Source organism: Geotrypetes seraphini, chromosome 6 (assembly GCF_902459505.1).
Source record: "Geotrypetes seraphini chromosome 6, aGeoSer1.1, whole genome shotgun sequence".
NCBI classification, from domain to species: Eukaryota; Metazoa; Chordata; class Amphibia; order Gymnophiona; family Dermophiidae; genus Geotrypetes; species Geotrypetes seraphini.
Genome location: NC_047089.1, coordinates 113,649,681 through 113,677,599, shown reverse-complemented (window position 1 = coordinate 113,677,599; position 27,919 = coordinate 113,649,681). Strand labels below are relative to the sequence as shown.

The 27,919-nt window shown below is 40.2% G+C and overlaps 1 protein-coding gene across 1 annotated transcript in view; it reads right to left on the bottom strand.

Moving 5' to 3' along the window:
• Positions 1 to 27,919, bottom strand: part of HERC2 (HECT and RLD domain containing E3 ubiquitin protein ligase 2) — a 3,346,202-nt gene that overhangs the window by 943,148 nt on the left and 2,375,135 nt on the right. The window contains 1 exon segment of the mRNA XM_033948978.1: positions 21,546 to 21,717. Coding sequence (XP_033804869.1) covers positions 21,546 to 21,717 — 172 coding nt within the window.

The following is a 27,919-nucleotide window of genomic DNA, read 5'->3' as shown; positions in this document are numbered from 1 at the left end:
GATTACTCTTGGGCCTATCACCTTTTAACTTCATCTTATACCCTCTCATTCCAGAGCTTCCTTTCAAATGAAAAGAGACTTGAATCATGCGCATTTACATTATGCATAGGTATTTAAACATCTCTAACATATCTTCCCTCTCCTGCCTTTCCTCCAAAGTATATAGATTGATATCTTTAAATCTGTCCCCATACTCCATATGACCATGCACCATTTTAGTAGTCTTCCTCTAGACAGACTCCATCCTTTTTATATCTTTTTGAAGGTGCAGCCACCAGAATTGTATACAATATTCTCACTAAAGTCTTATACAGGGACATTAATACCTCCTTTTTCCTAATGGCCATACCTCTCCCTATGCAACCTAGCATCCTTTTAGATTTTGTGGTCAGCTTTTCAACTTTTTTTAGCCACCTTAAGATCATCACATACAATCACACCAAAGTCTAGCTCTTCTGTTGTGCACATAAGTTTTTCATCCCCTAAACTGTACTGTTCCCTCAGGATTTTGCAGGCCAAATGCATGACCTTGAATTTCTTAGCATTAAATTTTAGCTGCCAAATTTCAGACCATTCTTCAAGCTTCGCCAGATCTTTCTTCATGTTATTAACAGCACCCTGGATGTCTACTCTATTGCAGATTTTGGTATCATCTACAAAGAGGCAATTTTACCCGAAAGCCCTTCAGCAATATCATTTATAAAAATATTAAAAAGAACAGGTCCAAGAACAGAATCTTGAGGCACACCACTGGTAACATCCCTTTCCATAGAGTGATCTCCATTGATCACTACTCTCTGTCGCCTTCCACTCAACTAGTTCTGGACCCAGCACGTCACTTTGGGACCCATCCCGAGGGCACTCAGTTTGTTTTTTAGACTTCTGCTTGGAACACTCTCAAAGGCTTTGCAAAAATCTAAATATACCACATCTAGCGCACACCCTATATCCAATTCTCTGGTCACCCAAAGAAATTGATCAGATTTGTCTGACAAGACCTACCTCTAGTGAATCCATGTTGCCTCTAGTCCTGTAATCAACAGAATTCCAGAAACTTCACCATTCTCTGTTTTAAAAGCGTTTCCATGAAATTGCTTACCATAGAAGTCAGACTTACCAGCTTGTAATTCCCTACTTCTTCCTTATTTTCACTTTTGTGGAGAGGGACCACATACGCCCTTCTCCAGTCCTCCAGTACCACTCCTGAATCTAGAGACTCATTGAAATGGTCATTCAGCGGAGCCACTAAAACTTCCCTAAGTTCCTTCAGCACCCTTCGTATATATACCATCTGGCCCTATTGCTTAGTACTAGTGCTTCCCGATTGAAATCGATTCACCGATTCACTTCGGGTGAATGAATTCAAATTGATCCCTTTAAAAAAAAAAAAAAATAAAAATCGGCCTCCTGATTCAGTAACCTTGCCAGATTAATTCCGAGCAGAGACAGAACGTGGCTGACCAGTGAACATTTTTCCCATGAACTATACGCCTCTAGTCTGTAACAAGAATGTGATGAGTCCATAGGCTGGAAAAGAAGGAGCAAATGTGCATATGGAGGAAGAGTGGAGAGAAACTTAGGAGAGAGCAGGGGAGAGACCCGGGCATCAGGGAACCAGAGAACACCACCACCACCAAAAGATAACCAAACAGCTGCACAGACCAAGCTTTCTCTGCTTCCTTCCCACCCTTGTTTCCTTTAACACTTTAGGACCAGACTTTAAGCCCACAATGCCCTTCCTCCGCCTTTAACTTTTCTGCTCTAAACTACAAACAAATGACTTCCCAATAAAAAGGAAGCCCTGTGCTACACAGTTCTACCAGGAAAAGAGAATGTCAGATGGGGAAGGCAAGTCTCGCTTAATGTGCATGCTCTCTGCCAGAATCCGTACACAACCCTCCCCTGCTTTCTGGAGCTGTTCCTCAATTGAATGACTTCCCAGGTTTCCGTCAGCACCGCAAAGATGAGTGGAAGCCTCTGACTAATAAATCAGTGTTGAAGTTCACACAGCTCCCCTCTTTTTAAATACCACTTCCTTTCACAAGAGATATAAGTGCAGAGAACTGCTTGTTTCTTATGGGATTGTTTAGTACAATGAGGCAGTACACACAGTTAGTTACACACTATTCATGGGCGGGCGCTGCCGCAGCTCTGAACACTGTAAAAGTGACTGGAAGGAAAGCCGCAGGCCCTTCCTCCCTCTCCTCTTCCAGTCCCACTCAGAGGCAGCTGCGAGCCACTTAGAGGAGCGCGAGACTCGTAAGCTGCGCTAATGATGTGGGTGTGTGCCTTATCCAGGGAAGTAGCTAAGAGATATAATTTACCAGAAACAATGTCCTTCAGCTTGATTTACCAGCGTGCGTATCATTCTCCAGGGAAGTAGATAAGAGATATAATTTGCCAGAAACAATGTCCTTTGGCTTGATTTACCAGCTTGTTTTAGAGAAAATGCCTTAAGAAGTTAGGTTTGTGCTTCTCTTCTCTTTATACTTAAGGGGCCAGTCGCTCAGTGGCTGATGAATGTTTGGTTTACTTACCTCATACCACTGAAAGACAAGTGCTTTGGGTTTATTATATTACATTATAGTAGTATGTCCCAGAACAGTGGTTCTTAACCTTGTTGGAGGTACTGAACCCCACCAGTTTCATATGCGTGTTCACTGAACCCTTCTTTATTGCAAAAATAAAATATGATTTTTACAAATTCAAAACATAGGTGTACAGTGAGGAAAAAATAATATCAATTTTGAAAACAAAAAAGTTCTCCTATATTTCAAATAATAATAACATAATAATGAAATTTACTGCAAATCAGTGTGACTTCTGCTGTTGATTGATAGATCAAGAAACCGAGTGGAGCCTAAGATCGGCGATTTGCCCTGCCCCCCAACAGCCACTTCAGCACCGGTCTGCAATTACAGCTCTCTTAAGGGCTTTGAATACAAGACCTTTCTTAAATATCCAGCACAGTGAAGGGAGATCGAGTCGTCCCCCTTCACTGCACCGGAGGAGCCTGAGATAGGTGATTTGCCCCACCCCCCCATCAGCCACTTCGGCACCTCCCACTGTGAACCACCGAGGAGAAAGGTGACTTCAAACCCGGGGGGGCGTGACCTGATTGCCACGAAGAACGTATAGATGGTTTAACGGCTCCTCTTACACACCTGTTTTAATATAATTTGTGTGGAATTCGACGGATCAGACAGAAAAGCCATCTTGCAACCGTTACTGCTTGAGGACAAAATGAAAACATGAAATAACCGCTCCTTTTCACCCGCACTCGAAGCTGATCAAAAAGTGCTTATTTTTGGAAAACAAAAAAACAAAAAAAACAAACTTTGCGATTTCGCCAGGATATAACTGCCTGAGTTCCTATGCCTTCAAAATCGGTGAAAAACGAAACTGCTCCACCCGCGTCAATCGGAGGGAAGAAACTGAAACCTGATCTGAACACGCCAGAGAAAATGGCGCCGAAGAACGATGAGGCTTCACTAGACCTGCTCCTGAAAGAAATAAGATCAAATCGGGGTATAATTCAAGAACAGGTTGAAGAAATCAAACTTTTAAGGGGTGAGATTGAGGCAATTAATTCCCAATTTGTGGATGTCCGACATCGTTTGGACGCCCTGGAGGAAAAAACATCTGTCATATCTTCAATAAAAGAAACGGTAACTAAACAGGACAAACTCATCACTACTTTACAAAGAAACTTTGAAGACCTTTCTAACCGCAGCAGAAGATCCAATTTAAGGATCATTGGGCTCCCTGAATCATCGGAGGGATCTGATATGGTTTCCTTTCTTTCTACTTTCTTGCCTGCCACCCTGGGACTTGTCTTTTCACCTCCTCTGGAAATAGAGCGTGCTCACCGCGTGCCGTCTCATCTTTCTTCACATGCCTCCTCTCCCAGGCCCATAGTGGCTAAACTACTCAGATTTCAGCAAGCGCTCCAAATTCTAACAGCAGCTAAATCTAAATCTCAAATGCTACACCAAGGCAGAAAGTTCTTCATTGTTCCTGATCTAGCTAAAACTACAGCCTTAAAGAGAAAAGCATTTCTCTCCCACCGGCAGGAACTTAAAGACATCGGAGCCAAATATGGTCTTATGTACCCAGCCAGGATGAAAGTAACCTACAATAATCGCACTACATCATACACTGATCCTGAGGAGCTGGCTGCATTCCTAGACTCTTTGAAAATGCACTGATACGCTGAACTCTTGATATCACGATTTGCCTTTGTGTTCTCTCTTGTTATAACCTGTATGAATATATAATTCATTGTTTTTGTGAATAAGCACACCACTTTTAAATTTCCTTAAATTGAACGGGTGTGGAGTTAAGTAAGTTGTTCTATATGAGTTGTTTCTCCATGCTCACAGGAGCACCCTTAAACTGTACTATCTTATACATAATAGTAAGGTCTCTCTATTTTATGACCTTACAATATGCTGTCACTAATAGTATACTTGCTCTTATTCTTATGCTTTCTTTCTTTCTTTTTATTCCTTCTGGCAGTAGTGTCTACCTGGTATCCTGGTTTTACCATTTGTTGTTTCATTATAAAGGTGATGATTACTATGTCTTACCATCGTATACAATAGACTATGGCTGATTTACATATCATCTCTTTTAATGTGAATGGTTTGAATCATCCTATTAAAAGGAAGAAGATAACTAATTATATGTTAAATAAACATCCCGATGTGATCTATTTACAGGAAACCCATCTCCCACCTGCTGCCGCTTCTAAATTTGATTTGAAGGGATATTCCACTCATTTGTATTCCCCTGCGACTCAGAGAAAGAAAAATGGAATATCAATACTTTTCAGTGATAAACTATCCCCTATCATTCACTCTGTTAAAACAGACTCTGATGGAAGGTGGTGTCTGGTACATGCTGCGTTGCACTCCGTGGATTTTGTGTTCCTTAATATTTACGCTCCTGTTTTGGATCATCCAGATTTTTTCAAAGACCTTCAGCTGGCGTTAGTTGAATATGACTCTTGTTCTCGAATATTGGGCGGAGATTTTAATCAAATTCAAGATATCTATATAGATCGATCATCCTCTTGCAAACCCTCAAAATCTAAATCTTTTGCAGCTCTACATGCTTTAAAAGAAGCCTTTTCTCTTGTAGATCCATGGCGTTTACTGTATCCCAAAGGTAGAGAATATTCACACTTTTCACCACCACATAATACCTACTCGAGAATTGATTTCTTCCTTCTCTCCTCCTCTCTCATTCAAGACGTGACAAATACTTTCATACACCCAATAACTCTTACAGATCATGCAGCTATTTCATTACATTTATCTATTTCTGCCCCACATAAAGAATCTCCCTCTTGGCGACTTAACAATACTCTGCTTTTAGATGAGGTAATAGTAGAAAAAATCAAATCTTTTACTACGGAATTTTTTGAAATCAACACCAAAGATCCAGAAATTTGTCCTTCTATTATTTGGGAAGCTTACAAAGCTTCTCTCAGAGGTGAATTGATCAAACTTGCTTCCTGGAAAAAAAAACAATCCATCCAAAAAGAAAAAGAACTGGAAACCTCTATTAAAAATTTAGAACTACAACATATGTCCAACCATCTACAAGATCAATCCATGCTCCAACGTATTCAAAACTTAAAATATGAATACAATACTCTAATCTCATGTACGGCCCGTCGTGACATTTTCATTTCCAACTCTGGTCACTATATGGGAGATAATCTTATGGGTCGCCCTTTGGCTAGATATCTCAAAACTAAATCAAAACGCTTGCACATCTCAGCTGTTCAAGATTCATCAGGACAATTAGCCAGAACCAGATCTCTGATTTCTTCCCAATTTGAAAAATTTTATACTACCTTATATCAATCTGATTTTTCAGCCTCTGAAATGGATTTAGACTCATTTCTATCCTCACTAGCTCATCCAACTATATCGGAATCTATTAAAGCAAAACTGGATGCTCCTATAACTATATCTGAGATTGAAAATGCTATAACCTCTCTACCCACCGGGAAAGCTCCGGGCCCGGATGGCTTTACAAATGAGTTTTTCAAATGCTTTCGAACCCTATTGACTCCTCAACTCCTTGCATATTATGATTTCCTTCACTCCACTCCGGACAAACAATTTAATTTCGCTGAGGCCACGATTGTAGTTATTCCCAAGCCAGACAAAGATGGTTAAAAATTTTCATCCTATCTCTCTTCTTAATTTGGATTACAAAATTATGGCTAAATTACTTGCACTAAGACTCACCACAGTGATCCCATCTCTCGTACATGGAGATCAAACTGGATTCATCAAATATAGATACATTGGGGATAATCTTCGTTTATTTCATCATATCAATGCTCACGCCAAATCAATGTCGGATCCAGTGATTGGTCTAGCCATTGATGCCGAGAAGGCCTTTGACCGAGTGGAGTGGCCTTTCTTATTCCGAGTTCTGAAATGGTACAACTTTGGTTCTTTCTTTACAGACTGGATAGAAACATTATACAGACAACCCACGGCTCGTATCTTGATTAACAACTCTCTCTCTAATAGATTTTCCCTCCATAGAGGTACCCGTCAAGGCTGTCCTCTTTCACCATTATTATTTGATTTAGCATTGGAACCTCTATTGACAGCTATCAGACAATGTTCCTTAATTAAAGGTATTCCGTCGTCCAATCGAGAGATTAAACTAGCAGCTTACGCTGACGATATTCTTCTCTTTCTAAAAAATCCTCTTATCTCTTTACCTTATTTTATCCACATGGGAGAAATCAGAGATTTTTCCGCTAAATGATCACATTTCCTCCTCAGATCTAGCTCATTTTCCTTTTCCATGGTCACAGGGAGCTGTAAAATATTTAGGGATTTTAATACATAAAGACCCATTACTTGCTCAGGATCTCAATATATCTAAAATCAAAAACTTAGTTTCAAGTACTACATCTCGTTGGTCCCCGCTTTATTTGTCCTGGTGGGGTAGAATAGCCTCTATTAAAATGACCTTAGCCCCACAAATTAATTATACTCTATCTATGCTTCCCCTTCTCTGCCATAAATCATTCTTTCATTGGCTTAATATGAAAATTACTGAATTTATTTGGAACAAGAAAAAACCTCGTATTGCTCTCGCCAAGCTGAAGGCCTCTAAGATTAATGGTGGCTTAAATTTACCTGATTTTTATTATTACTACATCGCCTCCTTAGCCAAATACGGAGCTCACTGGATTGTTGACTCATATCCACAGGATAAACCAGCATGGTTTGAAATGGAATGCTTTTTATGTGCACCACTACACATCTCTTGCTTCCTTACAGTGTCGATACCTAGACACTTGAGAAAATATTCTTTGTTGAGTGCAACGCAACATGCTTTTCAACTATTAGATGCAGCGGCTGAGATCTCTGTTGCTGAAGGCCCACTTATGTCCCTTTGGAATAATTCTAAAATTCAAAATAAGGGTAGATCCCTTTCATGGAAGAGGTGGCAACGGGCAGGGGTGTGGTTTGTTCATCAATTGATCTCCTCCACTTCATTTATCCCATTTGATACTTTTTGTTCTGTAAACTCACTCCCATCCTCTATATATCCCCAATGGCTTACGCTTACTGAAATACTAGCTAATGTACAAATGCGCCCTGACTTTATGACCTCTCAACAAACTATTCGTCACTGGTCTACTTTGGCTTTACTGAAAGGTAGGGCAATATCTCTTTTTTATAGCATCTTAAGAGATCACACCTTCACCTTTACACCTCAATCCATGAACCATTGGGGCTCTATCCTAAAGACCACGCTTTCTGAAATAGATTGGGAACTCTTCTGGTCATCTACAAATCGCCCTCTATTATCCTCAAGAGTTTCACAATCAATGTTCTTTGTTATGTGGAATGCAGTATGGACTCCATTTCGAATGTGGAAAGCGAAACTAAAACAAGACCCTACCTGTTGGAACTGTTTGAAAGAGCCTGGAACTCTTGATCACATGCTTCTTCACTGCACTATGGTTCATTCCTTTTGGACTCGTATCTGGGACACCATAAAATCTATTACCAAATGTTCAGAAGCTATTTCCATAGACATTATAATCCTTCGTTCTCAATACCCTTGTTTCGCACTATCAAACTGTCCTCCTAAACTTATTGACACCATGATTGTGACAGCTCTTATGCACATTTTGAAAAATTGGAAGTCACCCACACTACTAGACTACACCTTTTGGTGGAACTCCTTAAGCATGTACCACAAATTCGAATCATATGCATATGAAAAGAACACGATATCTCGTTTATCTACAAATTTGGTGCGAAATAAATCACCTTGGTCATTCTTAGATTCATATGTTCATTCTGCCTTGTAGACACTTCTGCCTCTCTCTCTTTCTCTCTCTCTTTCTTTATCTCTCTTTTTTCTTTTTTATTTCAATTCATCTTCTCTGCTTTTCTATCCTTTCTATTTCTTTTCTTAGCAGTTTCAAATACTCTGAATTCTTCTTACTAATCTACTATATGCAAATAACAGCAATTATGGTTTCTTTTGTTTTTACATCACTATTTCTTATTCAATTTTTATGTATTTGAACTGCTTTCTGTATATTACTTATAATATTCAATAAAATTAATGAACTAAAAAAAAAAAAAAAGAAACCGAGTACACGATCAGTCTTGATCAAAATCACTGAATAACTGATAGATGATTGAACGTGACCGAAGCACTATATGAGTCGGAGGTGTGTTTTGACCTCCGCCGAACCCGCGAGACTGACTCACCGAACCCCTGAGGGTTCGGTCGAACCCAGGTTAAGAACCACTGCCGCAGAAGGAGTTCAATGCGATTTACAATTTAGAAGAGCCTAGTCATATATAGGGATTACATTACAGTACTTATCATATTGGTCATGTTGTGAAATCTACTTTTTATAGTCTCCGCCAAATACGTTCAATGAAAAAATTTCTTTGTCCAAAATCCCTGAATATTTTGATACATTCCTTAGTAATTTCAAAGATAGACTATTGTAGTGCTTTATTTAAAGGAATAGCACAAAAGGAAATTAAGCGCCTGCAGATTATTCAAAATACCTCGATTAAACTTATTGAAAACGCTAAGAAATTTGACCACGTTACACCGTTGCTCGAGAAAGCTCATTGGTTGCCAGTTTCATATCGAATAATGTATAAATTGAATTTGCTCACTTTTAAATCAATAATTTTTAAGACTCCGGCTTTTATTTATAAATTTTTAATTCCCTATAAAACTTCAAGAGTGTTACGGTCAACTGATCAACATTTATTAGTTGTTCCATCGTTAAAAGTTATAGGTACAAGACGACATTCAATTTTTTCAGTTACGGCCCCTCTAGCCTGGAACGCCTTGCCAATTTATTTAAGAGAAGAAAAAATTTTAGATAAATTTAAGAGCAACCTTAAGGGATTTCTTTTTAAAGATGCTTTTAGTGATTAATTGATTTTTTTTACATTTTATATTGAATCTTTTTTCAGTCCATATCAAATTTCCGTACCTCTCCCTATTGTTTTTATCCTTAAATGTTTCTTTTATATTGAATTGTATTTCTATCCATTACCTTACCTATTGTTGTCACGTATGTTTATTGTTCTATTGTATATGTTTAGTCATGTTACGTATTTCAGACTATTTTGATTTGTTTTAAGTTGTTATAAATATGCATTTTTACCCTAAATCTGTAATTGATGATGTACATCGCCTAGAACCTTGAATAGGCGATTAATCAAATCTTATAATAAACTTGGAAACATTAAATTTCATGACACAGATAACTTGGTTTGTGCTACTGTAGCTGAAAAGAGTGTTATCTTATTTAAGTGTCAATTTGCAGAAACAAAATTCTATGTTTTTGATATTGTTTCGGATCATTGATTTGACCATATCCACAGAGAAAGAAGAAAATGACAAATGAGCAGGAGACCGTGGCAAGCGAGTTATCAGAAGAAAACCAGAGCCTGGGACCAATATGATTTGAATAATGACCAGACAACAAAAGGTAGAAAAATATATATATACTAGTGTTTAAGCCTGTTAAATTAACGGGTGCTAGATGACCGCCTCTCCTGCTTTTGAACCTGGGCAGGGGCAGAGGCAGAGCCGGGACGGGAGGGAGTGACGGTGGGAGAGCAATTTCAAAGCCTCGGCAACGGCGGCTCCTTGACCAATCCGCGCTTACAACGGCCCCACACTCGCGGTCTGGCTGGCTCCCCCACCAAAGCCCTTCGCAGCGGCAGCCCTTCCTGCATCCGTCCCCGTGTCCCAAGCCTCTCCGAAGGCCAGCTCCCATGAAAATGGTACCCCTCTGTCCAAAGCCGCAGCAGCAGCCTCCCTCAAGACACATTTCAAATCTGACATATTGTAATCACAAAACAGAAAATAAAATTATTTTTCTTACCTTTTGTTGTCTGGTCATTATTCATACCATGTAGGGGTCCCAGGCTATGGTTGGCTTTGGATAACTCGCTTGCCAGGGCCCCTTCTTTCTTCTTCCCTCCCTCCATCCCTGCAGCTGAAGACAGGCACCTCCCCCCAGTGGTCTGAGACAGGAGGGAGCAGTTAGGAGAGGGTCTGAGGGCAAAGAGGGGCTCAACAGCGCACAACCACCTTTCCTTCCCTCCCTCCATCAGGTGCAGTGAATCCACCAATGTTAAAAGGAGCCGCGTCGAAATCGGAGGCCTGCCACTGCCGTAGCACGTTCCCCTCTGCCTTGGTCCCGCCCCTTCTCTGACATATGGGACTGCGGCAGAGGGAACGTGTTACGGTGGCGGCAGGGCTCCAATTTCAAAGCAGCTCCTTTTAGCGGAGCTGAACTGTACCTGATGGAGGAAGGGAAGGAACGGTGGGGCAAATTTCAGCAACGGCAGAAATTGTTTGGCGGGCCAAGCACCGTGAAACTTTTTTTCTTTAGGCAGCCCCGGGGGGGGGGGGGGAGTCATCGACGTGCAGGCCGCTGTGAACAGGAGCGGCGGCAGGACCATGAGGCGGGAGTGAGCAGTTCGGCTTCCCCTATCTGGGGAAACCGGGGAAATCGCCGTGCCGAACTCAGATGCGCATCGGGAGTGAGTTGTTCGACTTCCCCTATCTGGGGAAACCGCCGTGCCGAACTCAGCTGCGCGTGGGGCCGTAGTAAGCGCGGGGCATGCTGCACTCTTGGCGGCCACGGACATACGGATCATGGAAGCATGCCGATAAGACTGCACATGCGCCTCCTACAGTTTTATTATATAGATTTTCTGTTTTGTGATTACAATATGACAAATTTAAAATGTGTATCCTGCCAGAGCTGGTGTTAGACCGTGAACGTGAGCTAGGATTCAACAGAGAGAGGAAAAGTTTTTTTTTTGTTTTGTATACACCACAGTGCAAGTGAGGGCAACGGGGGTGAAGAGGCAATAAAATAAACCCACCAGGATGTTTGAAAATAAACACCCAATTGGGCAGGAAAATCAAATAAAAAAATTAATTTAATAGCCTGAATTGAATTGAATCAAATTTTTTTTTCCTGAATTGGGCAACAGTACTTAGTACTATTATGGGTGTAGGGTCAGGCCCCCCCCAAAAAAAAACAAAAAAAACAAAAAGCATTCCACTGTCTATGCCTAGAATGACTATTTGAATAAAGTTGGGATTAAGTATGGTAACATCTATGAGGTGAAAATAACCAGGTGGATCGCTGGAATGGTGTCTCAGGGTGAGGAAGGATTTATACTTCTACTAGGACTTAATAAAAAATTTGGCCTGCGACTTAGCCTGTGGCTTAGATTTCAGCCCCTTATGTGATTGAGTTTGATACCCCTGTCTTAGGAAGAGGTGGAGATAGTGGATGCTGCAGATGGGCAGACTGAATACGCCATTTGACCTTTATCTGTCATTGTGTTTCTATGTTTCAAATTTGAGGGATTCCTTCATGAACTTGTCCAAGGCCCAGGTGTGCCTACAAGATTTTAAAATAACATTTGGCAACCAATCCACTGGCTTTGGAATGCTGTTAGACTGTAAATTACATCTACAGTATAGGAAAAGATCTTTAATTTGGTCTTGCAGGTCCTGAATTACCACTGTATTCCTTCCTAAATCAGCCTGAATCACCTGCACTTCTTCCACATGGTATCAGTCCATTCAATGTGGGAGCAAAAGTCCCTGAACTCCGATTTCATTTCAGCTAAAGCTGTTTGCATGTCCTCTAAACCAGTGGTCCCCAACCTTTTTGACACCAAGGACGCTTTTATAGAAGCATATTTTTCAAAGGACCGGAGGAGAGGGGCAGGCTGGGAGGGATTTGGGGCAGGTTCGTAGGGCAGTTTTATACACAATATACATTACATTTCTAGCAAAAAAAGAAATAAGAATATACGAATAGCTATACTGGGTCAGATCAATGGTCCATCAAACCCAGTGTTCTCACGGTGGCCAATCCAGGTCACCAGTACCTGGTCAAAACCCAAGGTGTAGCAATATTCCATGCTACCAATCCAGGGCAAGCAGTGGCTTCCCCCATGTCTTTCTCAATAACAGACTATGGACTTTTCCTCCAGGAACTTGTCCAAACCTTTCTTAAAACCAGCTACACTATCCGCTCTTACTACATCCTCTGGCAACGCATTCCAGAGCTTAACTATTCTCTGAGTGAAAAAATTTCCTCCTATTGGTTTTAAAAGTATTTCCCTGTAACTTTATCAAGTGACCCCTAGTCTTTGTAATTTTTGACAAAATAAAAAAAAATTGATCCACTTGTATCCATTCTACTCCACACAGGATTATCTCCTCTCAGCCATCTCTTATCCAAGCTGAAGAGCACTAACCGTTTTAGTCTTTCCTCATGCTAGAGGAGTTCCATCCCCTTTACCATCTTGGTTGCTCTTCTTTGAACCTTTTCTAGTGCCTTTATATCTTTTTTGAGATAAGGAGACCAGAACTGAACACAATACTCAAGATGAGGTCGCACCATGGAGCGATACAGGGGCATTATGACATTCCTAGTCTTGTTAACCATCTCTTTTTTAATAATTCCTAGCATACTGTTTGCTTTTTCGGCACCGCTGCACATCGGGCAGAAGGTTTTATCATATTGTCTACAATGATAACCAGATCCTTTTCTTGGGCGCTAACCCCCAACGTGGACCCTAGCATCCGGTAACTGTGATTCAGGTTATTCTTCCCAATGTGCATCACGTTGCATTTGTCCACATTAAATTTCATCTGCCATTTGGGTGCCCAGTCTTCCAATTTCCTAAGGTCTGCCTGCAATTTTTCACAATCTGCATACATTTTAACAACTTTGACCAGTTTAGTGTCATCTGCAAATTTAATCACCTCACTCATCACTCCAATTTCCAGATCATTTATAAATAAGTTAAATAGCACTGGTCCCAGTACAGACCCCTGCAGCACTCCACTGTTTACTCTCCTCCATTGAGAAAAATGACCATTTAACCCTACCCTCTGTTTTCTATCCAATAACTAATTCCTAATCCACCTATCCCATGATACTTTAATTTTTTCAGGAGCCTTTCGTGAGGAACTTTATCAAAAGCTTTCTGAAAATCTAGATACACTATATCAACCAGCTCACCTTTATCCACGTTTATTCACTCCTTCAAAGAAGTCAAGTAAATTGGTGAGGCAAGATCTCCCCCAGCTGAACCCATGCTGACTCCGTCTCATTAAATCATGTTTGTTTACGTGGTTGAACAAAAGCAATCGATCCACTTCCATGCCTCGTGTGACCTAAAACACAACTTTGCTTAAGCACTGTGGCAGAAGGAAACTACCTAGGAGTCTGAAATTTTGCAGTTTGGTACAACACCTTGGGGCAAGTTTCTGTGCCATGTTTGTAATCTTTTGCGAACGTGCATAACAGTAGGTTGGCTTTTGCATGGTCCTCGTCTCCACTGTAAACCAGAATTTTTCAAGTTTCTTACAGGTAGACATCTCTCCTAGTTCTCTGCTATTATATTTTGGAAATAACTGCCTTTTTAACTGATAATAACAGTTGTCTGTGCACAGCCCTGATGGAGCTTTGTTTTCATACTGCAATCTCAAATCATGGCGTTATTTCATCTCCACAACTTACAAAACTTAATAAGGGCAAAGCCAATGGACCCAAGATATTGAGCGAGCATAGAGAGATATTGGCGGGCTGACTAAATGTGTTGAACAGATTCCAGAAAACTGGAGAAGTACCACAGAAAAGAAAGTATGGTCCTTCTTCACAAAATCAGTAACAGAATACAGTAGGTGGGAAACTACAGACCAGTGAACTTTACAACAGTGGTGGCAGTGTGATGGAGATGCTGCTTAAGGAAAAGGATGGTCAAATATTTGCAACCAAAAAAGTTACAAGAAACAGTAGCGCCTTTAATATAGTTCCTCAGATGAGGCTTGTAAATAAACTAAGGGACAGATTCTCAAAAAGCACCTACATTGGCAGTCACTTATAAAAACGGCACCAATCAGGTGTCAATCACGGAACAGTACCATGTGAAGAACTGCAGTTAAGTGAAAGGTAGGTGCAGGGAATGTAGGCAAGGGTTTCAAAGGCCTACATTTCCAGCAACTACCTTTCACCAAAATCCCATCTACAGAGGTGCCTAATGGCATCTAAGGCCATTTCCAGTGTTAACCACACCTACAGTGGTCATAGGCGCCTCCTTAGTCATGACAATGATGCTATTTTTGGAGGCAGTTCCTGTGAGTGCCTCCATTTTTTTAAAGGGTATTTTAAAGAGAAGTTCCAAGTACCTAATTTTATTTTATTGTAACCCATTCTGGGCTCCTGGGGAGGACGGGCTATAAAAATTAACAAATAAATAAATAATTGGTTTTTAATAACTTATGGTGCCATTATTAAAATCAGGGCCTAAGTGACTTGGAGATGGGAACTGAGGTTATGTGTTGTCTTATATTCTCCCAAATGCTCATCAGAAACAGAGTTCTAAGCGGGTTACAGGACTTTACATACAGAACATGATTACAGATTGTATTTTTAACAAGATCCTGATCTCAGAGGAGGGGCGGGACTGTGGCAGAGAGAAGGCAGCTCGGAAGACCCGATGACAGCTTGCAAAGATCGCTAGCACTAGTGATCTTATATAGGCTGCTGAAATGAGGTAAATTGATGCCAGGAGGCCAGGGGGAAGCCAGACAGAAGCACTGACACACCCCACTCGCCCTCTAAAGCAGGAGCAGCAGCGGGCGGCCAGCAAGAGGCAGCACTGCCGATCCTGCTTTAGAGGGGGGGGAGGGTCAGTAGCCGAATCGGGAGGCCAATTTTTTTTTGTTTTTGAAACAATTCGAACTAATTCACCTGAAATGAATCGGTGAATCGATTCAAATTGTGAATTGGGCAGCACTACCATGGAGGGAATAAAGAACTTCAGAACTGATCTACAAAAATTAGAAGATAGGTAAAATTAAATGTGAAGAAGAGCAGAGTGATGCACTTCGGAAGCAGAAATTCAAAAGGCCTATAGAAAATAGGAGGCCAGAGACTACTGTAGGTACAAGAGGAAACCTAGAGGTTGCAAAACAACCTAAAATGTTTGGCAATGATCAGGGCTGGATTAAAGAATAGGCCCAGTAGGCACGGGCCTAGGGCCCAAAATGGTCAGGGTACCCACCGGTGCTTTTGGAATCTCCCTCACCCTCGCTGGATTCGCAGCAGTCATCGCCCCGCCTCCCCCAACATCATTGCCCCAGGCCCTCCCCGCTAACCCTCCCACCACGAGAAGACTAACAAACCTCCCTCCAGCACTTGTCGGCAGCCGCAGTACTCTAAACAGGCTGCTATTCAGTTTGTGGCCTTCTGCTGGTGATTCCCTCTGCCTCATCACTGATGACACTGATGAAAATTATTGGCTAACTATCTCAAAGCCAAAAAAAAGAAAAGTAAAGATTGTGGCTATTAAAGATGAGAAAGGTAAAACTCATTCTCAAATTGGAAATATTTTAAAACAATTTTTGGATTATTATAAAGCTTTATATTCTTCTGAGCGTTATTCAAATAAATAAATTGAGGGTTTAGAATTTTTAAAGTTAATTCATGGGCCGAAAATTCCTGAGCATATAAAAGGAAATCTTGAAGCGTCTATATCACTTAAGGAACTCCAGGCAGCGTTGAAATCTCTCAGAGTTGGACCCGCTCCGAGTAGTGATGGATTCATTGTGGAGTTTTACATATCATTTCAAATTACACTTTTATCTCATCTTCTAAATTTATATTAATCACAACTAACTAAAAGTTGGATTTCAGGTACTATGGCAGAATCTTTAACTATTGTTTTGCCAAAGCCAAATAAAGATCCCATGTTGGTTTCAAACTACAGGCCTATTTCTTTAATTAATGTGGATAGAAAACTCCTGGTTAAGCTATTGGATCTAAGATTAACATAAGAACTGCCAATCTCCGGATCAGACCTTTGGTCCATCAAGTCCGGCGATCTGCACACGCGGAGGCCCAGCCAGGTGTACACCTGGCATAATTTTAGTCACCCATATCCCTCTTTGCCTCTTGTAAGGAGATGTGCATCTAGTTTGATTTTAAATCCTAGAATGGTGGATTCAGCAATAACCTCCTCTGGGAAAGCATTCCAGGTGTCCATCACTCGTTGCGTGAAGCAGAACTTCCTGATATTTGTCCTGGACTTGTACCCCTTAGCTTCAGTCCATGTCCTCTTGTCTGTGTCACATTGGACATTGTAAATAATTTTATTTCCTGCTCTATTTTGAAGATTCCTTTCAGTATTATGAAAGTCTCGATCATATCCCTTCGCAGTCTCCTTTTCTCAAGGGAGAACAATCCCAGTCTCTTAAGTCGTTCCTCGTATTCCAAGTTCTCCATACCTTTTATTAGCTTTGTTGCTCATCTCTGCACCCTCTCCAGCATTTTTATATCCTTCTTTAGGTTGGGAGACCAATGTTGGACACAGTGTTCCAAGTGTGGTCTGACCATTGCCCTATATAACATCATTATAACTTTCTCCGATCTACTCGTGATTCCTTTCTTTATCATGCCTAACATTCTATTTGTTTTCTTTGCCGCTGCCGTGCATTGTGCCGCCGGTTTCAGGGTCCTATCTATCAGTACACCCAGGTCCTTTTCTTGTTCGCTCTTACCCAGAGTTGCATCTGACATTCTATACTCGAGTTCCTTGTTCTTTCTGCCTAAATGCATTACTTTGCACTTTTCCATATTAAACTTCATCTGCCATTTCTCCGCCCATTTCTCTAACTGACACAAGTCACTCTGGAGTTCCTCGCTATCCTTCTGCGATCTGATTGCCCGACATAGCTTTGTGTCGTCTGCAAACTTGATGATCTCACTGGATGTTCCTTCTTCTAGGTCATTGATAAAAATATTAAATAAGATGGGCCCAAGTACCGAGCTCTGGGGCACACCGCTAGTCACTCCCAGTCTGAAAACTTCCCATTTATGCCCACTTTCTGTTTTCCAGTCATTTGCCTATCCATTAGCCAAGGCTCTCCCTTATATGATCAGTATGCATCAAACGGGTTTCGTTGCTCAAAGACATTCTTCAAATAATACTAGATTGGCATTTCATATGCTAAATTTATCAAAAACAATGAATGATCTGGATTTCTCTGTCTCTGTGGATGCAGAGAAGGCCTTTGATCCGTATTTATACTAATGATTCAAACCTTAGTTCCGTTTCTGCCAGATTATATATTAATACTTTCTCAGAACGTTTTTGCCTGGAAAGGGGAGTTAGACAAGAATGTCCCTTATCTCCTTTGCTTTTTGATATTGTTCTGGAAATCTTGTTGGCTATACAGCAGGCAAAGGAGATATAGGGGATTCCTTATGCAGATGATATTTTGCTTCATTTGAAGAATCCTGATTCTACCATCCCACATTTACTGGAATTGATTGATCGATTTGGCAAATTTTCTGGATACAAAATAAATTGGAGCAATTCAGAGGTTCTTTTGTTAAATGTGCATTGTGCAAAATGATTATTTGGAATATTTGAGTATTATGATTCAGAAAACATTAGAAGACACAATGTCAGTAAATAAAAAATTCTTATTGCTGAAAGTCAAAGAAATGTGTGAGCATTGGAACCCACTACATCTTTCTTGGTGGGGGAGAGTCCAAACAGTAAAAATGATGATTTTGCCTGTAGTTTGTTACCAAATGAGTATGTTGCCAGTTTTCTTTCAAGGGTCCTTTTATAAAAAATTAAATGGTATTCTCACAAAATTTATTTGGCTGGGTAAAACTGGTAGAATTGCTTTAGTATCTTTAAAAAAAACCCAATTGCGGCGGGTGGGGTAAATTTTCCAAATTTCTATAGATGCCATTAAGCTTTTATTATGCAGCAGGGTATGTATTAGATCCTTCCTGAACTCACGGAGCATCTTCTGGATTGGTTAATATTAGAATGGCAACTCCTGTCCCCATTGCGTTTGTGTCATGTTTTAAGTATCAAGTTATCTCGGATTTATAAGGATAATACAATTTTATTCTCCACATGGCATACATTATAAGGATAATACAATTTTATTCTCCACATGGCATACATTAAAATTTATCAATAACCTAACACCTATTCCAATTCATCAATCCACGTGTCAGTGCTTATGGTTGAACTCCAAGATTAAAATTAGCAAGTCTAAGATCCTTTGGAAGCATTGGCTGCAGGCAGGTATACGCACGTTAGATGAAGTGTTATCAAATGGGAAAATGCTTGATTTTTCATGACTGCAACAATCATTCGGTGTTTCAAAATCTCAAGCATATAAGTGGTTGCAGTTGAAGCAGGCCATTCAGAAGGGGTTCCCTGACTGGCAAAATTTAAAAAATCAGTATAGCTTGCTGGGCCTATGCATCCAGACAGATTTGCTAGGCCATCAGGCAGCCAAGTGGTATAAATGAATATCTGACTTTTTGAACAAGAAACCTAAAACTAGTCTAAAAGACATTTGGAGCATTGAGATTAAGCAGCTGATTTCTGCTACTCAATGGCCACAGATTTGGTCTTGGAGGATGAGATGTACAGCATCAGGATATATGAGACAGACTTGTTTTTTTCTGTTATATAGAATTTTCTGGACCCCTGTTTGTTTGCAAAAGTTAAATAGTTCTAAGTCTAATAGATGCTGGCACTGTCATCTTGATATAGGGACACTGAATAATTTACTGTTGTATTGTCCCTTCATACTTAAATTTTGGGGATCCACATGGGGTCAAATCAATATGATATTGGAAGCTCCATTGTCATTGTCGTATGATGTAGTGTTGTTTGGAACATTATTAATGCCCAAGAGTCCAATCAACGCAAACAAAAATAGATTACTTCTCATCATGACAGGAGTTGCTAAGCAGCTAATCACGAAAAATTGGAAAAAATTGAGATAACATAAATTATAGTTTTTGGTGGGAAATCTTATGCCAAATTTATAAGTTTGAATGTATGAATTCGTTACAATTGGGACACTATAATAAATTCAAAGAGATTTGGGGTCCATTGACAAACTTTTGTAAGAATTTATCATTAGTAGTTCCCTTTGATTTCTGAATGAGTACAATATACATCCAGGAAGGGTGGGAGGAGGTTGTTATGCACTTATATAATTTGATTGTAATGAGTGCTGTTTATTGTACTAATTGTTGATTAGCCTGTTGCACGTTATGTTGGCTTTTAAAAATGAATAAATATTTATACAAAAAAAAGAAAGAAAGTGAAGACAAGATGGTTAAAGCAGAAACCACAAAAGAAAAAAAAAAATTTTGTTGCTTTAGAATAAAATAGTATAGTAGTTGTATTGATAAAACTTTTATTAACAGAAAATAAGGTAATCATTTTATTGGACTAATTTTAATACATTTTTTTACTAACTTTTAGCGACCAAAATCCCCTTTCTCAGGTCAGCACAGAATAGTGTAACAGCAGTATACTATATTGACCTAAAGAAGGAGGCTATAGCCTCTGAAAGTTAATAGAAAAATGGATTAGTACATAGCAATGGTATATTCTTATTTTCAATTTTTGTTTTATTTCTATTTGTTAATTTGTAAAGTGGCGATTGTTTGTCAATTTCTTCAAATTTACATCTGCTATATTTATATTCTGTAGAGTATTAGGGAGCTATGTGTCATTGTTTCTGTGGTGATTCACTATATGCAGTTTGGCTTCTTGGCGGTTCAATTTAACCTTTATCTACATATTTCTATTTTTAGTTTGTGATTACTTATTCCATACTGGGTGAGGGTGTATCTGTGTAAGATATGGTTTTCTGTTAGAGTTGACTAGCCTTGTTTGGTGAAATGCATCGGGCATGGTTCTTGGGAGCACCTTGAATAAACCTGATTTGAATCTCCTTATTTTCTGCCTATCTTCTTTTGTTTCATGTTGGATTCTTTGATGGACTGCTTGCCTCTTTGTTTTGTTATAAGTTAACATACATGGAGTGGAATGTACTAGAGGAGTTACAGATTTGGTTGTTTATACATACATATGGGTTACAGTTGTTTGATGTAGAGTGAGGCAGTTGAGAGGTAATGTAAACTTGGTTATTAATACAGCCTTATATTTCGGATAGTATTACTGCTTTACAATATATTTGAACACTTTTATAAATGTATGGAAAGGATTCAGAGTTAAAGTCCTGGGTAAGTATGGGGAAGGGAAGGAAGGGGGATTTGTCCAGAGATGTTTGGAGGTTGCATGAAGAAAAACTGTGCATTGGTATGCTAATCTTTGTTTTGAATTAAAAAAAAAAAAAAAGAAATACAAGGGAAAATAAAGAAGTAAATAAGAAAACAGATAAATGGGGGCATGGGTGGGGCAGGGGATGAGGCCAGGGGGTCCTGTGTACTTATGTGCCTAGGGGCCCTCGAAGAATTAATCCTGCCCTGGCGATGATACATACTCTATATTAGTGGGAAGTAATCGTTAACAAGTGTTCTCAGAGAGCCTGATATATACAGAAAGGGAGAGGGATTTTGAGGTGAAAGTATCTGAGGATCTTAAGGTGGCGAAAAATGTGATGAGGCAGAGGTCAAAGCAAGATGGATGCTGTATTAGCAAAAGGCATTACTGGCAAAAGAAAGGAGGTGTTAATGCTCTAACAAGGGGCACTGTGTGCAGTTTGGGAGACCATATCTTGCCTAGAACACAAAGAGACTTGAGGTGGTTTAGAAAAAAAATGGTATGGAGGGGGGTGTTTGTGCCAAAAAACATATAAGAGACTTATAGACCTGAATATGTATATTCTAAAGGAAAAAAAGAAGAGATATGACACTGATGCTTAAACACTTGAAAGGTCTTAATATATAAATCTTTTTTCAGGCACAAGAAAGTAGTAGAAGTATAGGACATGAAATGAGGTTGCAGAGTGTTAAATGACTACTTTTGATAAACATTATACAAATATTTGAATTTCAGTTTTCCACATTAGTTAACTAAGCAGACAGTAGAATATGAATACAATCAATCTGATTAGGAGAAAACATGAAAAAAACTCCTTAATATATATTTGCCTGTGAAATGCAGTCCTACCTGGCATATAGGATTTGCAGAGCTGTCAATACATAGGTTAATGCTTGCTGTTTGGCCATGTTTCCATCAAGTGAAAGGAGAATTTTGGCCAGGGAAGGGCGATTAGGTATGGAACTATTTGTACTGCTGATTTTGTTGTTAGTAGTAGAATAGTCTGAATCAGACGCCACACCTAGAAAAATAAAAGATAGATTGCTGAAACTAGAGCCTAGGTCTGTCTTTTCAGGCATTTTTGATCACAGCTCTCACAGGGCAGGAGCCACGCTTCACTGCTACACCACCAGGACTTTAAAGGTAAGGTTTACAGGGGTCATGGAGGCAGAAGGGAGGCAGGGTGGTTTAGAGTCAGCCGGGACAGGATGCAGAAAAGATCACTCCTGTCTTGGCTCACTACTGGAACACCCAAAGCTTCAGGCAGGCCCACAGGAGGCCTGCAACAGGTCCGGGCAGTGGTACAGACCAGAGGACTTGAATAAAAACTGAGACCCCATTTTTGGGGAAAAAAAAAAAAAATCTTGGTATATTTGTGTATATATGGTACATACATATCTAACACTATAATCAACAGTTGATGAACCATCAGATCTGATTTATGATTTTTTGTAATCAAACAGGTACAGTTCACTCATGGCGGCAATGTTTCTCACCACTTAATATATCATGAAAAAAAGTTTATATTTCTATGGCACACAATTGTTCCTGAAGGTTTAAATAAAGAAACTGAGTGGTCTCTATTTTAAATATAGAAATGCATTTAACTCAAAAACTGTTTATTCAATTAAACAAGTAAACATATAATATAATCCTAAGGCTCTCAATACTAGTCTAATATATTTGTAGTAGCTTAATAAGGTTTAATTAATTAATCAGCTCAATAATAAGATGCAGACAAAAGTCCTATAGCAAGAGGGGTGCACTTTTGCAATGAATGTCACATGTATGATTTTCTCCCAGTTGGCAAAAAGTTATGTGTGTGCTCACTGCAAAGAGCTCCTAGCTCTCAGAGAACGAGTACATTCCCTTGAGGCTAGAGTAGTAGACTTGGAGAAGCTGAGGGAGACAGAGAGATACAGTATATAGAGGAGACCTACAGGTATGTTGTAGAGAAGTCCCACCTCCAGTCTGGTAGCCCCTATGCAGCCTTGGTTGAGAGAGGTTTCATAGAAGGAAAGCATCACCCTGGTGAAGTAGGAAATAAACCTGTAGCTAGGACCAGGGGATGCATTATCCTCTCACACCGAGGATTTGTCTCTAGGCTAGGGGCTTCTGCCCAGGAGGGAAAAGTTAGGACAGCTGTTTTAGTTAGTGATTCAATTATTAGGCATGTAGATAGTGTGACAATTCTGCATCCCAGAGTCTTGTTACAAAGAAATATGGAAGGAATTACAAACCCCAATGCAGAAGGGCTGACCAAGTCAGAGGCCGGGGGTGTAAATCAGCTGACTATCCTATGGACCGTGAAGAAATGGAAGTAGGACAGAAAAGTTGTGACTTCCTGATACTATCCTGAAGCCAGGCAGTAAAGTTTTACCTTGCTATTTTCCAGGTGCTGTTAAGCAGAAGCAGCACTGCAGGGTGCCTGGAGAGAAATAATTCAAGCCCAGGGAAGGAAACTCTCCCCCCTGCAGCTAAAGGGGAGTGGTTTCTTCCCACAGCTTAAACAGAGGCTCTGCAATGAGCTTAGGGGAGTAGGAGGAACCGAGCAGGAAGGAACCAGCAGAGCCCTCGGGACAGGAACAGTGCAGGAGCACAAATCCCAGCATGAGGCTGAACAAATCTGGGAGCAGCCAGAGCTACTTACAGAAGGGGACTGGGATATGAAGGAGGAACAGGTTGGGAACTCTCTTTTGCAATACTGTGTGCCTGAGCCTATGATAATTGATGAAGGCTGTGCTCCGTGTGTGACTCATGCTGAGCCAATGGAGATGGCATAAGGGTTGTGCAGTTAAAGAGGGAAAGGTTGCTGCTCCTATCTGTTTCTCTGCTGTTCCACTGCTCATACAGAAAAGGTATGCCTAAAGTTATATGCATAAAACTCACCAGCATTGTCTTGATGTTAGGACCAAATAAGACACCAGAGCTTATATGTTCTAGGGATATACCAACCTTTACATAGCTGAGTCAAACGCTGGCAGAACGACAGCCTGTTTGCCCTGGTTTCAGGTTACAAGCCTCCGTGCAGGTTTGCAAGTGCTAATTGATCTCCATAGCAACTAGTGAGAGGCTACAAGTGCTGCCTGCCTTTAGAGGCTTAACCCAAACGCTGGTGAAAGGACTGTTCATGAATGTTGGGGAATTACAGTCCCCGTTTATCCTGCTCAATAATACTAGCTGTACTTCAGTGAAACTGAAAGAACTTTTGATTGACAGTAGTTGCACTTTTTAGTTAAGACTCTGGTGAAGAGGACTGTTTATACTATGATTTATTTTGATGAAGTCCAGAGCATGCCGGATTATGTTTGAGTTAAAGAAGTGCCTGTTTTTGTATAAAGTTTATGCCATCGGAGAAACCAGGCTTGTTTGTTGTTGCTGAGGCCGTTGGCCTAATAAAAGTTATAAATTACAGTTGAAGCCTTTCAGACTGCTGGCGTTTCTGAACCAGAACACACCCAGGCAATAAACTAGAGGTATCCCAGGTGAAAGGTCGCCCTACTCAAAAGGGGCTCACTCCAAGTTTCAAGTCCGATGTTACTGCCTGGCTACTTAAATCCGCTCGGCCAAAGCCTAGGCAGTGACAATAGTTAGGTGGGAGTGAGAATCGCCTGGTCACTTGCCTGCCTGGTGAGAAGGTGGCAGACCTCATGCATTACCGTAGAAGAAGAAACACCGGAGAATCTCATGAGAATCTCGAAGAGGGTGGGAACCAGAAGGCCTTGAGCATGCGTAGATGCTCAAGGCCCCGCAGCAGCCCAGCATAGAAGATCAGCGGCAGGCTCTTTCTGCACCAGCACACGTATGTCCTATGGGTTAGTGCATGCCTGTGTCCGATGGAAGTAAAGGTTTGGGGGTGGGCCGCATGGGAGGAGAGATGCTGGTTCCCAGGGTGTGGTGACATGCTCGCATACCGAATAAATGCTCAGTTTGCGAGTTAAAGTTTGCTTGAGTGTTTTGCTCGTCTTGCAAAAAACTCGCAAACCGCGCTACTCGTTACTTGACTGTATTAACATTTATATATATTTTTAAATTTTATTATAGATCTTTTTTATTACATAAATATCTAAATCAAACTAATAATTAACAATATACAGAAATATGGGAAAAGATCACAAAACTATATCATATTACACAAAATTTTCACTTGTGACATTGAAAGGAAGATTGTAAATACAGATTTCCTCTAAAGTTATTTCCATAAACACAAACTTACTGGTATTGGCACTACTCTGTGCTCAAGACATCTGCAAAGACGGCTGCCAGCCAGCCTGCATCTTGTTAAATTTGGCAAGTGATATCACATCCACTCTGTATTGTCAAAATACTGGTTTTTCAGAAGGCGTTCGACGAGGTTTCACATGAATGACTATTTTGAAAAATTGTGAGTCATGGAATCGAGGGGGAGATGCTCACGTGGATTAAAAACTGATTGGCGGATAAGAAACAGAGAGTGGGGATAAATGGACAATACTCGGACTGGAAAAGCATCACGAGTGGAGTGCCGCAGGGTTCGGTGCTTGGACCCGTGCTCAACATATTTATAAATGATCAGGAAATTGGTACGACGAGTGAGGTGATTAAATTTGTGGACCATACGAAGTTGTTCAGAGTAGTGAAGACGCAGGAGGATTGCGAAGATCTGCAACGTGACATAAGCACGCTCGAGAAATGGGCCACAACATGGCAAATGAGGTTCAACGTGGATAAGTGTTAAGTGATGCATGTTGGTAACAAAAATCTTATACACAAATACAAGATGTTTGGGGCGGTACTTGGAGAGACCCCCCAAGAAAGAGACTTGGGAGTACTGGTCAATAAGTCGATGAAGCCATCTGCGCAATGTGCGGTGGCAGCGAAAAAGGCAAACAGAATGCTAGGAATGATTAAGAAGGTGATCACGAACAGATCAAAGTAGGTTATCATGCCGCTGTACCAGGCCATGGTATGCCCTACCTGGAATACTGCGTCCAACACTGGTTGCCATACATGAAGGACACAGTACTACTCGAAAGGGTCCAGAGAAGAGAGACTAAAATGGTAAAGGGGCTAGATGAGTTGTCGTACAGCAAGAGACTAGATAAACTGGGCTTCTTCTCCCTTGAAAAGAGGATACTGAGAGGGGACATAATAAAAACATTCAAGATACTGAAGGGAATAGACTTAGTAGATAAAGACAGGTTGTTCACCCTCTCCAAGGTAGGGAGAATGAGAGAGCACTCTCTAAAGTTAAAAGGGGATAGATTCCGTACAAACGTAAGGAAGTTCTTCTTCACCCAGACAGTGGTGGAAAACTGGAACGCTCTTCCAGAGGCTGTTATAGGGGAAAACACCCTCCAGGGATTCAAGACAAAGTTAGACAAGTTCCTGCTGAACCGGAGCATACACAGGTAGGGCTGGTCTCAGTTAGGGCACTGGTCTTTGACCTAGGGGCTGCCACGGGAGCGGACTGCTAAGCACGATGAACCACTGGTCTGACCCAGCAGCAGCAATTCTTATGCTCTTAAAGTAACATGCTCATTATTATCCATTGCTACCAGTGTAGTAATAAAACTGATACTACTCCACTCAATCTTGAGATCAAGACCTCTGGGTTCTTTTGTGCTTAGCTAAAACCTTTACACTTGCTAGTGTGTCTCACCTGGGAACTTAGAATATGGCCAATCACTAAACACTATAAATCAACTGATGATCCTTCTTTATTCAATGTTGGACCAGGGGTACCTCCATCCAGTTTCGAGATAGTGTCAAATTTGAAAATTTTGGGAATAACTTTGGATTGTAGTTTAACTTTTAGGAAGTAAACAGATTCATTAATTTTAGAAAAAGTTAAGCGTTATTGTCAAAATTGAGGACCATATAAAAGTTTTTTTGATATAGAGTCCTTTCGGTTACTGGTCCAATCTTCTGTATTTTCCACTTTGGATTATTGTAATATTGTTTATTTGGGGTTACCAAAAAAGATTTTATTAAGACTCCGATTAGTTCACAATGCCGCAGTTTGTTTGATTTTTGGTCTAAAAAAAGATGATCATGTCAATCCTTTTTAGGCCAAACTGCATTGGCTGTCATTTGGGGCCAGAGTGTTTTTTAAGTTTGGGTGTATCTGTTACAAGGCAATTTTTGGATTATTGCCCTCTTATTTGAAACTGTCTTATTCAATAAAATGTACGTGAAATTTAGGTATGTTCATCTTCCCTACCCCAAAGGGCTGTCGTTATAAGACTTTTTTGGACAGGACATTGGAGTATCAGGCTAGGAAGATGAACTCCTGGTTAAGCCCGTTGATTGCTCAATCCTACTCTTACTTTACATTTAGGAAATTATTAAAAACTTATTTATTTAATAAACAAGAATGCTGATTTTTAATATTTCTGATGAGGCTTTTAGTTTTTAATCTTTTTTAACTCATGTTTTAATTCATAGCAATATTTGAAATTGTATTTTAACTAATGCTGTATTAGATTGATGTATGTAGTAGCACTTTTTTAGAGACTGTGTCTTTTGCTGAAATGTCTCAATTTTCCTGTTGCGAACCTGTTGTTGGCAGGGCGGTATACAAGAAAATAAATTATTATTATCCTATTGTGCAAAATACAACTCCTGTGTTCATTCAGAAGCATCCTAAATTGTTGAGAGATTTGCCCCACATACAATTTGAAACAAGGATTAAAAAATCACATAAACCACATAATCAGTCAAACAAATTGTCATATGTTTAATTTAATTCTTCTATTCGTATCCAGGTGTATTAAATACTCCACTGCTTCAACTGTGTACTCACATGCATTACTATATTGTCCTACTCATACCTATGAAAAAGACCAAAGGCTGTAATCTGCTGGACAAAGTATTTCATTGTGATTGGCTGAAACACTACAACACTCTCAGTCTTTTAGATTCAAGCACCGAAACACTTTTCAATACTTTTTGAGAATAGCAATCACTTTCCCAGCTCCTCCGCTATATTTAAAAAAGCAGGGATTCAATTCTCCTTTATTCTGGGTCCTTCTACAAAAAAACAACTGAGTGTCCTTGGTATGGGCTCAAAAGTTTCAGACTGAGACAGGAAATGGTTGAGTGGAAGATGACAGAGGGTTGTTGCCAATGGAGATCGCTCTGTAGAAGGGAATATTAACAATGATGTGCTGCAAAGTTCGATTCTTGAGCCTGTTTTTTCTAACATTTTTAAAGTGATATTGCTGAACGGCTGTCTGGTAAGA